Source organism: Myotis daubentonii, chromosome 1 (genome assembly GCF_963259705.1).
Source record: "Myotis daubentonii chromosome 1, mMyoDau2.1, whole genome shotgun sequence".
In the NCBI taxonomy this organism is placed as follows: domain Eukaryota; kingdom Metazoa; phylum Chordata; class Mammalia; order Chiroptera; family Vespertilionidae; genus Myotis; species Myotis daubentonii.
The window spans coordinates 218125789-218138606 of NC_081840.1; the positions used below are offsets into that span (position 1 = coordinate 218125789).

The window sequence follows — 12818 nt, forward strand, 5'->3', positions numbered from 1 at the left end:
AATAAGTATGAAAAGATGCCCAACATCATTAGTAATTAAGGAAATGCAAATTGAAATCACCTATTGGAATGGCTAACATGATAATAGTAAGAGTCGGTGAGGACTTGGAGCAACTAGCGCTCTTTTGCACTGTGAGTGGGGATGTAAAATGGTAGAACTACTTCAGAACGAGTTTGGAGATCTCTTAGAAAGGTTAAACTTATGCTGACATATGACCCAACAAATTCACTCCTAGGTATTTACCCCAAATAAATGAAGATATATGTCCACATGAAGGCTTGTGCACAAATGTTTATAGTAGCTGTACCCATAATACACTGAAACACAAGAACAACATGGATGTCTATTAACAATAACATATAAACCAATTGCGAAATAGTCATACAATGAAATATTACTCAGTGATAAAAAGAAATGGACTACTAATTACACAACAACATGGATGAATCTTGAAACATTATGCTGAGTAAAGGAAGCCAAAAACAAAAGAAAAAAATATATAGATATATGTGATTCCATGTACATGAACCTCTAGAAAAGACCAATCTAATCTTTAGGGACAGAAGCATATCAGTGGTTGTGTGAAGTGAATGTGTATATGGGGGACTGAATGGGAAGGGGCATAACGGGAATTGATTTAGGTGATGAAAGTTCTGTGCCTTATTGTGATAGTGGTGGTGTGGGAATATACATTTGTCAAACCTTAGAGAACTGTATACTTAAAGTGCACACATTTTATTCTCCATAGACTATACCTTAGTGAAGTTGATAGAAATGGGAAATATTGCATGAGGTTAAGCATTTACATGTGTTTTGTTTTTTCACTCAAAATATTTTTCCCTTTTGGACCTTCCCAGACAACTCACAAATCTTTGTTGGTAAAATCGTTGTGTGATACTGGACAAGTATGTTATTATTCGGAACTGAGCAAGTTTCCTCATCAGTAGAGTGAGTGGATTATGCTACTAGATGATTTCATCCATTCATTCAGAAAACATTAAAGCCCACCATGAGGCAAGCACTACACCAGGCTCTAGAGACATAAAGTTGAGAAAGGAACCATTTTTGCCTTAAGGAGTCACAGTCCAGTAGAAGAGAAAGACAATCACATAGTATAAGATTATGGTACAACTATGTATATTTAGGGTATGAGGGGAATTCATAAGAGAAGCAGTCTTCCCTGATGCAACACCTGAGTTGGGTTTTGAGGTACAAGTAAGAGTTATGTTAAAAAGAAAGAGAAGGCGTTCCAAGCACAAGGTGCTGTATGGGCGCAGGGCCAACGCGGAGAGACCTACTATGTGTTCAGGGTACTTCAGGTAGCTTAGTAGGTGTGGAGCACAGAATTTATGCTTGTAAGGTCAGGCTGGGTCTTGCTTTAAAAAGTTAAAAAAGATTCCTCTTGCTTAAAATATATAGACATGGGTGCTACCAAATAATGATTCTCATGATACAATGAATCAAATAACTGTACTTCAGTTAGGATCCTCTCTGCTGCAAAGAGAATCTTTTGGCTCCTGTGATGAAACAGTCCAGGGGTAGACTGGTAGAGTGTGACCTGGACATCAACAGGTCAACAGAACAGCTTTTCACCCTTTCCATTCCTAGGCTGCAGCAGATCCAGATCCTATATCCAGCTTCCCTGAATGATTAAACCAAAGCCTCGTAATCAAGTTTCATTGGTCCTCATTGGTCTTAGATTTTGCACTGATCCTGAAGCAATCCCGGTGGCTAGAAGGATAGCATATGGTGACTGGCGTGGCGAGGACTCAGAGTCCTGGGGGTAGGAGTCAGCCTCACCTGAAGTTCATGGGGCAGGGGGTAGATTACCAAATAAAAAATAGAGGAGAAATGATGTTTTAAGAAAAACAGATCCTGATAATTTTCAGAACAAGTCCTCGGATACAAACGCATAGGATAATTTTCTTCTTTCATATTCCATACTAGAGCTAGTCCATGGAAACTGACTTGAGAAAAAAGTGATGTGAGAATTAGAACATGTATACAAAAAGCGATCACTCAATATTCCAAGCACCACATGAGTGGGTGAATAGTTTTATGAGAACAAAGAGAAGGGCCTAATTAATTCTAATTGACAGCTCTGGGGTGTCATCACAATAGAGAAGGTGTTTGAGTGGGGCCTTAATAAAGGGAGTTCCTGACGGGACAAAGTGGATGGGCATGGCTGGTTGAGGATCAGCGTGTAATCTGTGAGGCTGAAGTACAGGATCGTAGCAGTGTGGGAGCACAGCAACGGATCGACGGAGCTGTAGAGAATTTCCCTGCCTTGCTACAGGGTCTGGACTTTATCTGTTAAGCAATGGGGCACCATTTAACTTAAGCATGTAAGTGGCCCGTTGAATCTGCATAAACTAGTAGAGAGCTGTGGGAATAGAGTAGACATTTCCTGAGATAAGAAGGAAGGAGGTAAGTATAAGGGGGATAAAGCTAAGTTGTGAAGTGGAGGGCTGAGAGGGAGTTAAGGCTAAAGGTCTCTCTTTTTTCTATGAAATAGAAAGAAAGAGTACTTGCTGAGCGTACGGGGGTGCTGTGCAGCTAAGATAAGCTGGAAATTTCAATTAGCCAGAATGCTGCATTACCAAATGTTCTGATCAAGAAGACTGTTCAATAAACTCTTCTAAAAGGTCACACGTATTACATTAGTGGGTGAACTGAAATCCAGAAGAACCAAATATAACTTAGTCTCTTAGTCTATTTCACCATCAGTGCAATGCCGTAGGTAGAATGATTACATAAGCATCCCTGGTCCCTCAGATCCTCATGAGAACCGGCAGAGCAGATGTGAGGAGGTGTTCGAGGATGGCAGGAGACGGTGAGGAGAATGCAGAAGGAAGGAAGCCAACAGAGGTAGTGCAGGAGGTGCAGTTAGAGATGGAGTGGGCAAGACAGCCGACTGCCCTGAATGCGGTATTCTAACAGGCATCCGAGAGCAGCGCAGGGCTGAGGGGTTTGCCACAGCAGCAGAATGCCTGCAGCCTCCAGGACTGGCTGGAGTCACCTGTCCCAAATGCAAGGACCTTACTATGCCCTGATACGTTTGTTTTCTGTAGACAGTCTCACATTATCAAATAAAGCCATACAGAGGCTAATGAGGATGTACAGACTTCATATATTAGCTTCTACCACTTGACCTCAAAATGCCATAGTTAAAATTAATTACCAACATTTTATATTTGCTTGGTGCTTTGCAGTTTAAAAAGTCCCTTTCAAATATATTTTCTCATTTGCTCTTACTTAATCCTGGAAGGTACACAGAGCAAATATGAGAATTTCCTGCTGCCTGTCCTCCCTGCCTGCACCTAATTGCAGATAAGAGAGTAAATTGTCGAGGGACTTATAGGTAGAAACAGAACTATCCAGCCTAGTGTTTTTCTACTAGACCATGAGATTGCTGCTTTGAAAAAGGCTTATGAACATTCTCCTAAAGAAAGAGGCCAATGATGGGAGTCTCTGTATAAATTTGACCATAGTCGTTTAAAATTCTCTCTCTTCCTTACATGTTATTTCTCATTTTCCCAGAGAGAGAAGGAGGGAGATAAGAGTCATAGGTGTGCGCACCATTATCCTCAGGGTGAGTGTGCATTTGCAAAGCATATGACCTAACTGCATCACCTGCAAAAACAATACAATGGGTTTGTTAGGAATCAACCGCTGAATAAATTATTTAGTCCTTAGTAAGTCAGTAAGTACCTGATGAATAAAAGCACATAATATTTTCAAATACCTAGCTATACCAAACTCCACCACACTTGCAGTATTGTGCTAAACCTCATGTATATCTTAATATATACTACATAAATAAATGTTCCACGAATACATTTGGATAAAACAATACAATTCTAGGCATTCAGTAAGAGTGTTGATATACAGTGAAACCTTGTTTCTCAAACTTAATTCATTCTGGCAGGTTGTTTGAAAACCAAATCATTTTTTTCCCATTAAAATCATGTAAATTGAATTAATCCATTCAAGACCCCAAAATGATTCTGTTTTAACCTTTCTTATATACAGTACATGTCTATGATACTGTTTATTCTATAAATAAGCACTTTAAAAACAAAAAAAAGACATGAAGTGTAAATGAAAATTTAACAAAAAGGAAAGGAAATGTACAGTAAAAAAATGAAATTTAACAATAATATGAGCAACAAAAGCCAAAAAAAAATCCCAAAATATTCACAGCACAATATCCTGAGATTTTAACAGTGGTAAACTGACTCATTCGTGCATTCTCTCTTTTGCTTGTCACCCGAGAGATGTGTGACTGACCATACAGTATCAGCATGAAAGGGATGCCGGGTTGAGAAGCAAATGGTTCGAGAAACAAGGTTCCACTATATTGATTTAGAGTTTTGTTAAAATGACCAGCATCTTGAATTTGAGCCTAAAATCAAAAGAATGGTTTTGGACTTCTTTTTTTCATACTATTATTCCAAATTACAGAAATGGTAGGCCTTTAAGGAAGTAATATACGATAAGACCCTTCACTTATAATAAAGACCAACATAAGATTGAGCCTTGCATGACGTCAGTTCTGGAAGGAATGTTATCTATTGCTGGTCTTGCAGCTGTTCCTCCCTAGAAGTAAATCTCATTAAACCAACCATCAGCAAAAGCGAATATGGTTTTGATATTTCATTCCCTTCATTGAATCCTTAGGTATCCTCCAAAGTAACAGAATCTGGCAACAGGCCTCAGCAGTGTCATCTTCTAATCGCCGTGATATGGAAGGTTGAGAAGTTTGAACAGATCATGCCATAATTTTGACTTTCTCCCCCACCCCAGGAAATAATGAATACAATACTGGCAGGTGGACACAACTGTATTTGACCTCCCCTAGTACAAAACATTAAGTGAGAAATAAAGTGGAGAGAGATCTAGAAAATCTCTGGGGAAAGGAACATTGTTAAAAACACCAAAGCACATGTGAATTTCTACTTAAAAGCGTTATCTTTTTCAAGTCTTCCCACATCCTACCCCGCCCCCGGTTCTGAGTGAAGAGCAATTTATAAGATAAAACAATACATTATCTAGAGATAAATTTACAAACTGACATAAGAGAATTGTCCCAGAGGCTGCATTACCTCTTCAAGTTTATTACAGCATCTTTAGTTCTTATTGCATATGTTGTCGCATGCTTTTTACAGGTCAGGATTGTATCTATAGAACGCTCAAGTCGCCAGAAGTTCAGTCTATTGCTTCTCTCTTGAAAATCAGCAGCATGCAGTGCAATATTTGGTGTGCTGAGTTCTTTTTTCAAAAAGCAAAAAATGACTTAGGTTTGTTTAACTGAGGAGGGAACATGATCTTTATTGGCTAATATACGAAGTGGATTTTGGTTTTATGCAATTTGCATAGTTCATGATTAGCTTCTAATGAAAAACTTTATGTGTTGTCAGTGACCTTGAAGAAGATCAGGTGACAGTAGCAAACAAAAAAATCTGAAGAAGAGGCATAACTTTTAAAGTAGAAAGGTCAGCAAGAACTGCCTGAAACAAAAAAACAAAAAGAATTATTACTGTCAGTATTCTCATCAGCAAAGAGAAGCCTATGAAATAAGGGGCAACAGAAACGCCATCACAATGTTATGCTGGCATCGACGCACCCTCTAAATTCTCCAGATGTGTCCTAACCTCTGTAATAAAGCTACAATGGTCCTTTTCTTTTCTGTGGAGCTTACTGTTAGAACATGTGCAAAATGCTAGCATGGACTTTAGCCTTGAGCCTTCTTCAAATATACAAGGTAGCAGGAGTTTATAAGAGGTCTAACATTTCAACTTGCTTCTATAAATAAACGTACATTAGGATTCCTCATTCTGTTGTAGTAGTATAAGAAGTAACTGACTTCAGGAAATAATTTCGAGATGGGACTAATGTTTATTCAGTTGCAAGATGCATAAACATCCTCTTCCCTTTAAGCAAAGAATGTAGGTGGCTATTTTAAGGATAAAACGTATAACAAAGAGTAATATGGCAAGCCACTGTTTAACCATGTTTCAGGTATACTATTGAAAAGAAACCAGCTTTAAGTAATTAACTCACAATTAAAAACAACCAAGAAAGCTCATTTATCATTAGTATATCGTCCAAACACATGCCCTTTAACTATCTCAGCTAGTTTTTCTTCGTTTTATGAACTTCACACATGGATGTAAACACTACTAAGGAAACACAACATAAGACCCAATAGTTTTTATTAAAATTACTAGGTATATTGTTTCCCATAATGATTACAATGGCTTTCTACAATAATCTTGTTTATGACTCTCTCACAAGATTATTTTCAAGTCATTAAGAAATTTTGAATACCTAATACTACTTAGCTCAGAACTTACAGGTTTTACCCACGTTAAAAAAAACTAGGCTATGAGTAAAGTGTGTCTCAGGCATCTGAGACTCGAGTGCCCGAGGCTGGCAGGCCCTCAGGAGCTATTTCCATCCCTTCGGAGTGAAACTTATCCTTACTTCAGCTGCAGCCAGTGATGTCACCTCCATCAGGTTGACTGCTCGGAAGGCAAATACGGCAGCTGCCAGGACTGGAAGAGAATGCACACTATTTCAACTGCTGGCCGCTCATCAGCCCCACCAGTCTACTGCTGTGCCCACAACCCAGCACGAGAGCTCAGAAAGGGCGCTTTGCACAACCACACGCCTGCACTGAGCGAAGGTCCTGCGATGAATCTCCTGAGATTGTCTCTGGAGAACAGTGCCTGGTGGCTGATAAACTGTATCTCACAGTTTTGGGGAAAAGAAATAGTCAAAGGCCCTAAAAAGCCATTTTATAAATTGCTTCTTTCATACTTACAGCTTAAATTATAACAGCTTTTAAATGGCATGAAGATCTAATGACTGTCTTGTAAACTAAGGTTTATTTTGATGCAGGTGTTTCTTACTAATGCAATAGAGAGGCTTCTAAAAAGTTACAAGGAGACTGGATTTTTTAATGTATCACATCGTGTTTCATATGTACTGAGGTGGCATCATGATCAAAATGTAGCAATAACACCTTTTCTTAAAAGTATCTTTACAATGTTTTGTTGTATTCATATTGTTATACTGAGCATTGCACTTTCTTAGGTCACAAATGGACATGCCTATGGGGAGAGCTGCTGGGAGGCTGAGCCTGCAATTGGCTACAGGAAAAAGCTGAAACTGAAAAAACCATTATAGGACATCTTGAAGGTTAATGTTCTACTTTGAATAGAAAACAACCTTTGGGTTTTTGTTTTCATTAAACATAAGCATATGAAAAACGAGCAATGCTAACATGCACCACTTCTTATGTAACCTCCCATAGAACTCCATGTGAGAGAATGAGTCATCATGAACAACAGAAGGGCCCGTGGAAGAGGAAGGCAACCCGATAAGGAGACAGTACTCCCTGGAGATGATTCTTGACTTCTCCCTCGCCCTTGTTTATTCCATCACCTGTGGTGGTAATGCATTCACTGTCCAACAAGTACTGAAGTTTAGGAAATGAAATCTACAAAATTATGGTGAATTGTGCTGCTATGAACATAGGGGTGCATATATCCTTTCTGATTGGTGTTTCTGGTTTCTTGGGATATATTCCTAGAAGTGGGATCACAGGGTCAAATGGGAGTTCCATTTTCAGTTTTTTGAGGAAACTCCATACTGTCTTCCATAGTGGCTGCACCAGTCTGCATTCCCACCAGCAGTGCACAAGTGTTCCTTTTTCTCCACATCCTCTCCAGCACTTGTCGTTTGTTGATTTGTTGATGATAGCCATTCTGACAGGTGTGAGATGGTACCTCATTGTTGTTTTGATTTGCATCTCTCGGATGATTAGCGACTTTGAGCATGTTTTCATGTCTCTTGGCCTTCTGGATGTCCTCTTTTAAAAGGTGTCTATTTAGGTCCTTTGCCCATTTTTTGATTGGATTGTTTACCTTCCTTTTGTTGAGTTGTATGAGTTCCCTATAAATGTTGGAAACAGCCTAAGTGCCCATCTGTAGATGAATGGATTAGAAAACTGTGGTACATCTACACGATGGAATACTACGCTGCTGTAAAAAAGAAGGAAATCTTACCATTTGCAACAGCATGGATGGAACTGGAGAGCATTATGCTAAGTAAAATAAGCCAGTCAATGAAGGAAAAATACCACATGATCTCACTCATTCATGGATAATAGAGACCATTATAAACTTTTGAACAATAATAGATACAGAGGCAGAGCTGCCTCGAACAGACTGTCAAACTACAGCAGGAAGGCCGGGGAGGGTGGGGGGGGGGGGCGGGGGGGGGGGAAGAGATCAACCGAAGGACTTGTATGCATGCATATAAGCATAACCAATGGACATAAGACACGGGGGGGTAGGGGAGGCCAGGGGATTGTCAAGGGCAGGGTTTAAAAAAGGAGACATATGTAATACTCTTTGTAATACTTTAAGCAATAAAAAAAAAGAAATCTACAAAATTATTGGAAGACTGGTTCCTAAGTACATTGCATAGCTAGAACACACACACACACACACACACACACACACACACACACAGATTTTTACTATGGGAATAATGATAATAGTAATTAATTATTACACTAACTCTATGAGTAAAATACTACTATTGCCCCATTTTACTAATGTGGAAACTGAAGCACAGTGAGTTTGGGTGACTGTTTAAATCACACAGATATAAAACAGTAGACTGAATACACCTGGGCTCTGGCCAGAGCATCTAATCACCATGTGATGACATTACTGACATGAGGGTTAGCAGTATCGACTTATTCAGTACTGTAAAGTCACTGAGCTTCTTTGTTTACAAGAATATCAAAGAAAACCATGTATGTGGACCAGCAACGTCTTCATGGTTTCCCGGTACCTGGAACCATGTTTGGCCAGGAAGACATTCAGAAGCTAAGGTGTGTGAGCATGCCTTCCCCTTCTGTGCATAATTTAACCATCAGTGAGAGCTTGGCAGGAGGGTCAGATCTGCTGTACAGGAAAGAGTCTGCATGGCGGGAAATTGTTTTTCCAAATGCAGAGGAGGGAGAAAGAGCAGGCCACTAAGTGACCTTAGCACCCAGAATGCTCATGTGCTCATAACCTTTATTTATCTTGGTGTCGCATCACAGGAGTTCCTCTCTGCCTGCTCTTGTTTGCTCTGCCCAGCCCTTCCACAGCATGGCTTTGTTTGCCCGGGAGAAAAGGTCTATACTTTAGGGTGTTTTCAACTGAAATCATGTTTCATCTGATATATAGAAATGCTAATATTTACTTTGGTCTTTTAAACTATTCTCATTACTGTAATTTTAAGCAATTCTATCATGAACATTAAGGCACCTTTGCTTTAAACTGTTCTACAAAAGGCTCTAATTAATTCACAACTAAAGCCAGTAAGTATTTACTTACTATATACTTTAGTAAGTATTAACTTACTAAAATATTTCTAAGGACTATATTTAATAACTCATTTGAGCAAAAAAAGGTGGATCCCAAATATTCATAACAAAAAAATAAGAAAATATTTTAAATAATCAAAACTAATTTGATCCATCTACCTGAAATTATCTGCCCCGTGGCTCTTCTTGATTGGCATTCCATGGTGGGAGCACCCCTCAGTCTAGTGCCATTCTACATGGTCTATAATTCTTCCCTGTTGATTTTTAAAAACCACGCAGGAAGAGTAGATGGCTGCACCAGTGTGGACTGAATTTCTACCTATTCATCATTAACTTTTTACTTAAGGTACTGAGTTCATAGCATGTGCCTGCTTAGAGCAAATGCAGTATTCAATATTAATTTATGCTGCTTTTACTTCAGCTTCCTGAAGGGCGATAAGTCACAAAAAGAGAAAATTTAAATTGGAAGAGACCTTGAACGCCTTCTAATTCAGCATTTCTTTCATAGTAGAAATTTCAACCCTTCAGGTGACAATTAAAAAGCCCATTCTACTTTTGGAAAGTCCTAATTATTAGAGAATACTTTCTTATACTGAACCCCTTTCATTAACACACTCTAATATCTTTTTGAAATGAGACAAAAAGCTATATACAATACTTTCCAAACTTAGGACCCACCCTGAAGAGAGTTATTTGGTGGAAAGACTAAACTCCTGTTGCCTGAGCAAGAGGAGCAGAAAACAAGTCCATTTAGCCGGGAAAACAGAAGACTTTGGGGAAAGGAGGGGTTTCTGAGAGGAGAAAAACCATGCCGATGACCCTGGTTTACTGGTCGTACATTTTAGCAAGTCGTATCATCCAGAAATGAAATGGGCGACCTGGTAAGACAGGGACTACCCTGCACCAAAGTGTTCAGGGATGAGGACTGCCGGAGAGAAACGCGTGAAAGAGGTGATACCTGAGGACTTTGAGACCTCTTCTATCTTTAGTTTATATGTGTCCCTGCATTCAGCCAAAGGAGACGAGGGCAGACCATTCTTTCCTACTCATATTTAGATGGGCTTTAAAAACCATTGAGATAGGAAACATCAGTAAGTGATATCTCTGAATACACCGGGGTGATATTTCTCCTTATGACATTTTATTATTACTCTAATTTTCCTTTTCAAAATGCCACCCGATTACTCTAGACCTCTCAGCAGTCAATAATATATTAATATGGTCCCTAGAGAATCTTTGACAAGAAAAACATCTTCACTTAAGCATTATTTCCACAGTAGCCCAGAAAGGTGTCTTACTATACTAGCGATATAAGATACGGAAACAAAGGCTTACACAGGTTAAATAGTTTATTCAATATCACACAACTGGAGAAGGTTGGACCCAATACTCCGCCTACTTTTCTGCTTTCCATCCATTGTTATAAAAACCTTGTAATATTTATTTGAATGTTCTGATAATACCAATGATAAAAATAACTGAGTCTACTTTGTACAAGAGAAGCAAAATAATATAATCAGTAAGAATCTGTGCTCTATGTGTTAAACAGCTGCCTTGTGTAATATCTGTTGTAAGAACTGCTAAATTATTAAATGAGAGGTGAATCTGACTTCCTGAAAAAAAAAACACACCATAAAATATTTTTGGTTTAAGAGAATACCTAGGATGTGAGGGCGATCTGGCTGCGACATCTGTCACCCCATTGATCGCCAGGGTTGATTCGGCTGATCTGGCTGGCTAGGCGGGTGTCCCCCTCCTCCCTCACCGATCCATGTGCGTCCCTCCTGAAGCTGCGCGCTCGGTCGAAGAGGACGACCTTCCCCCCCCCCCCCCCCCCCCCCCGAGGAGAGGACCGGTCTTCGGTCAAGGGTATACGAGTAGCTGCGCTCCCCTGCTAGAACCTCCAAACAAGCTCTCAAGAGAATACCTAAAAGGAAATTCTGCCACCAGGGCAGGAGTCAGAGACCATTACCAAAAAGGAAAAGGTTTTGAATTCAGTGTAAGTTGAAGTCCAGAAGCGCGGGGACGCTCAGTGTCAGTTAGGATTTCAGGCAGGAGTTGAGATGGAGCACAGAACAACACTAAGACAGTCAGAGGAATCCAGGGTGGAGTGTGTACCTACACTGCTGCACAGGTCTGCCAGGTGCTGAGACGGTAAGCCCTGGTTGGACTGATAGTGGTGGAGGGGGAGAAACGGACTTTCCTGGGAGCCAAAAAGAAAGACTAGGAACAGACTGGTGTTGGGCAGTTACACAGAAGTATCTAGATCACAGAACCTCAGTACTTGCCTTCCATGAATTAACAATGACAGATAAGTGTAGACTTAAACTCGAATGACAGATGGTGAATGTTAGAAAGGAAAAGGGCTTTACTATAGAAACAGCATGTATTTTACAAATAAGCACTTCTTCCTCTTACCAGCAAGAATTTCTAGGGAGTTGTATCCTAGGATTCTATCCCACAAAAGCAAGAGTTGATCTGTAGCTAAGTATCCAGAGAAAGCTCGAACCATCCATTTAAATGATATGCGAAGTCTGTAAGCAAAGAAAAAATAAATAAATTTTACCAGTGGTTTTTTTCCTTTCTTTCGAAAAGGCACTATTTTACAAAAGGTTAGAAGAGCCCAACCACTTCTGTTGTTAAATGAATCTTAGAAATCGCCTGGGCATTTATAACACCACGAGTCTTAAAATGATTGGTCTCAAAGTATTGAGAGGAAGAATTATATCTGCTTGATCCTCCTTTATGCTACAGTTTAGCCTTTCGAAGACTCATGTCTACCTTCTATTTTTCAGGGTATGTATTAATTAGCTATCAGTGAATTGATCTTGGAGTCTTGACAGTTTCAGGCAAGCCATGATCATTGGAATTTTTTTTTTTCAAAATACTTGAAAGGGTGCTTGATAGCTGCATAATTTTCCTACTCAATAAATTACACTCCTACATCTCAGTCAAATGGCTACATAGGATGAATAAAAGGAATTGTTAAAGACAAAGACAAATAGTTTTAAAGTTATAAGGGAATTGAGAAATAGATTTCTAATTTCAAACACTTCATTTTAAAGAGGAAGGGTTGTCAGAACTCTGAAAGATCGACCAGAAAACACAGTTAAATTCCACCCCCCAGCCCCCCTCCCCACCGCAAAAACAAACAAACAAACACCCTAAGAGGTATGAGAGCCCACTATTTATAAGCAGGTTATGTTACAACAATTTATCTCTGGAATCAGGAAATGAACTCTTTGGCTTGATCCCTTCTGTACTATCCATTACTATATAAACCTCATTTTTATGCCCCTGAGAGGTGCTAGACAAACTCTTTGATGGAACTGTTATACTATTATGTAGGTAAATATCTGTGCTATTTTCTTAAAGCAAGAGAAAGGGACCCAGATATTGTCTTTTTTGGTGTCATATTAATTCTTGTAAG

General features: G+C 39.4%; 1 protein-coding gene across 4 annotated transcripts in view; it reads right to left on the minus strand.

Moving 5' to 3' along the window:
* Positions 1 to 811: 811 nt before the first annotated feature.
* The window catches only part of TBC1D19 (TBC1 domain family member 19), a 118640-nt gene continuing 106633 nt past the window's right edge, over positions 812 to 12818 (minus strand). For 2 of the 4 annotated variants that reach the window (XM_059673860.1, XM_059673890.1), the window contains 3 exons: positions 11807 to 11922; positions 6487 to 6557; positions 812 to 5510 (listed from right to left, as the gene is read on the minus strand). In XM_059673860.1, the coding sequence (XP_059529843.1) occupies positions 5436 to 5510; positions 6487 to 6557; positions 11807 to 11922 (262 nt within the window). In that variant the 3' untranslated portion in view covers positions 812 to 5435. The remainder of the gene's footprint in view (positions 5511 to 6486; positions 6558 to 11806; positions 11923 to 12818) is intronic. The other 2 variants (XM_059673879.1, XM_059673869.1) reach the window with 2 other exon arrangements.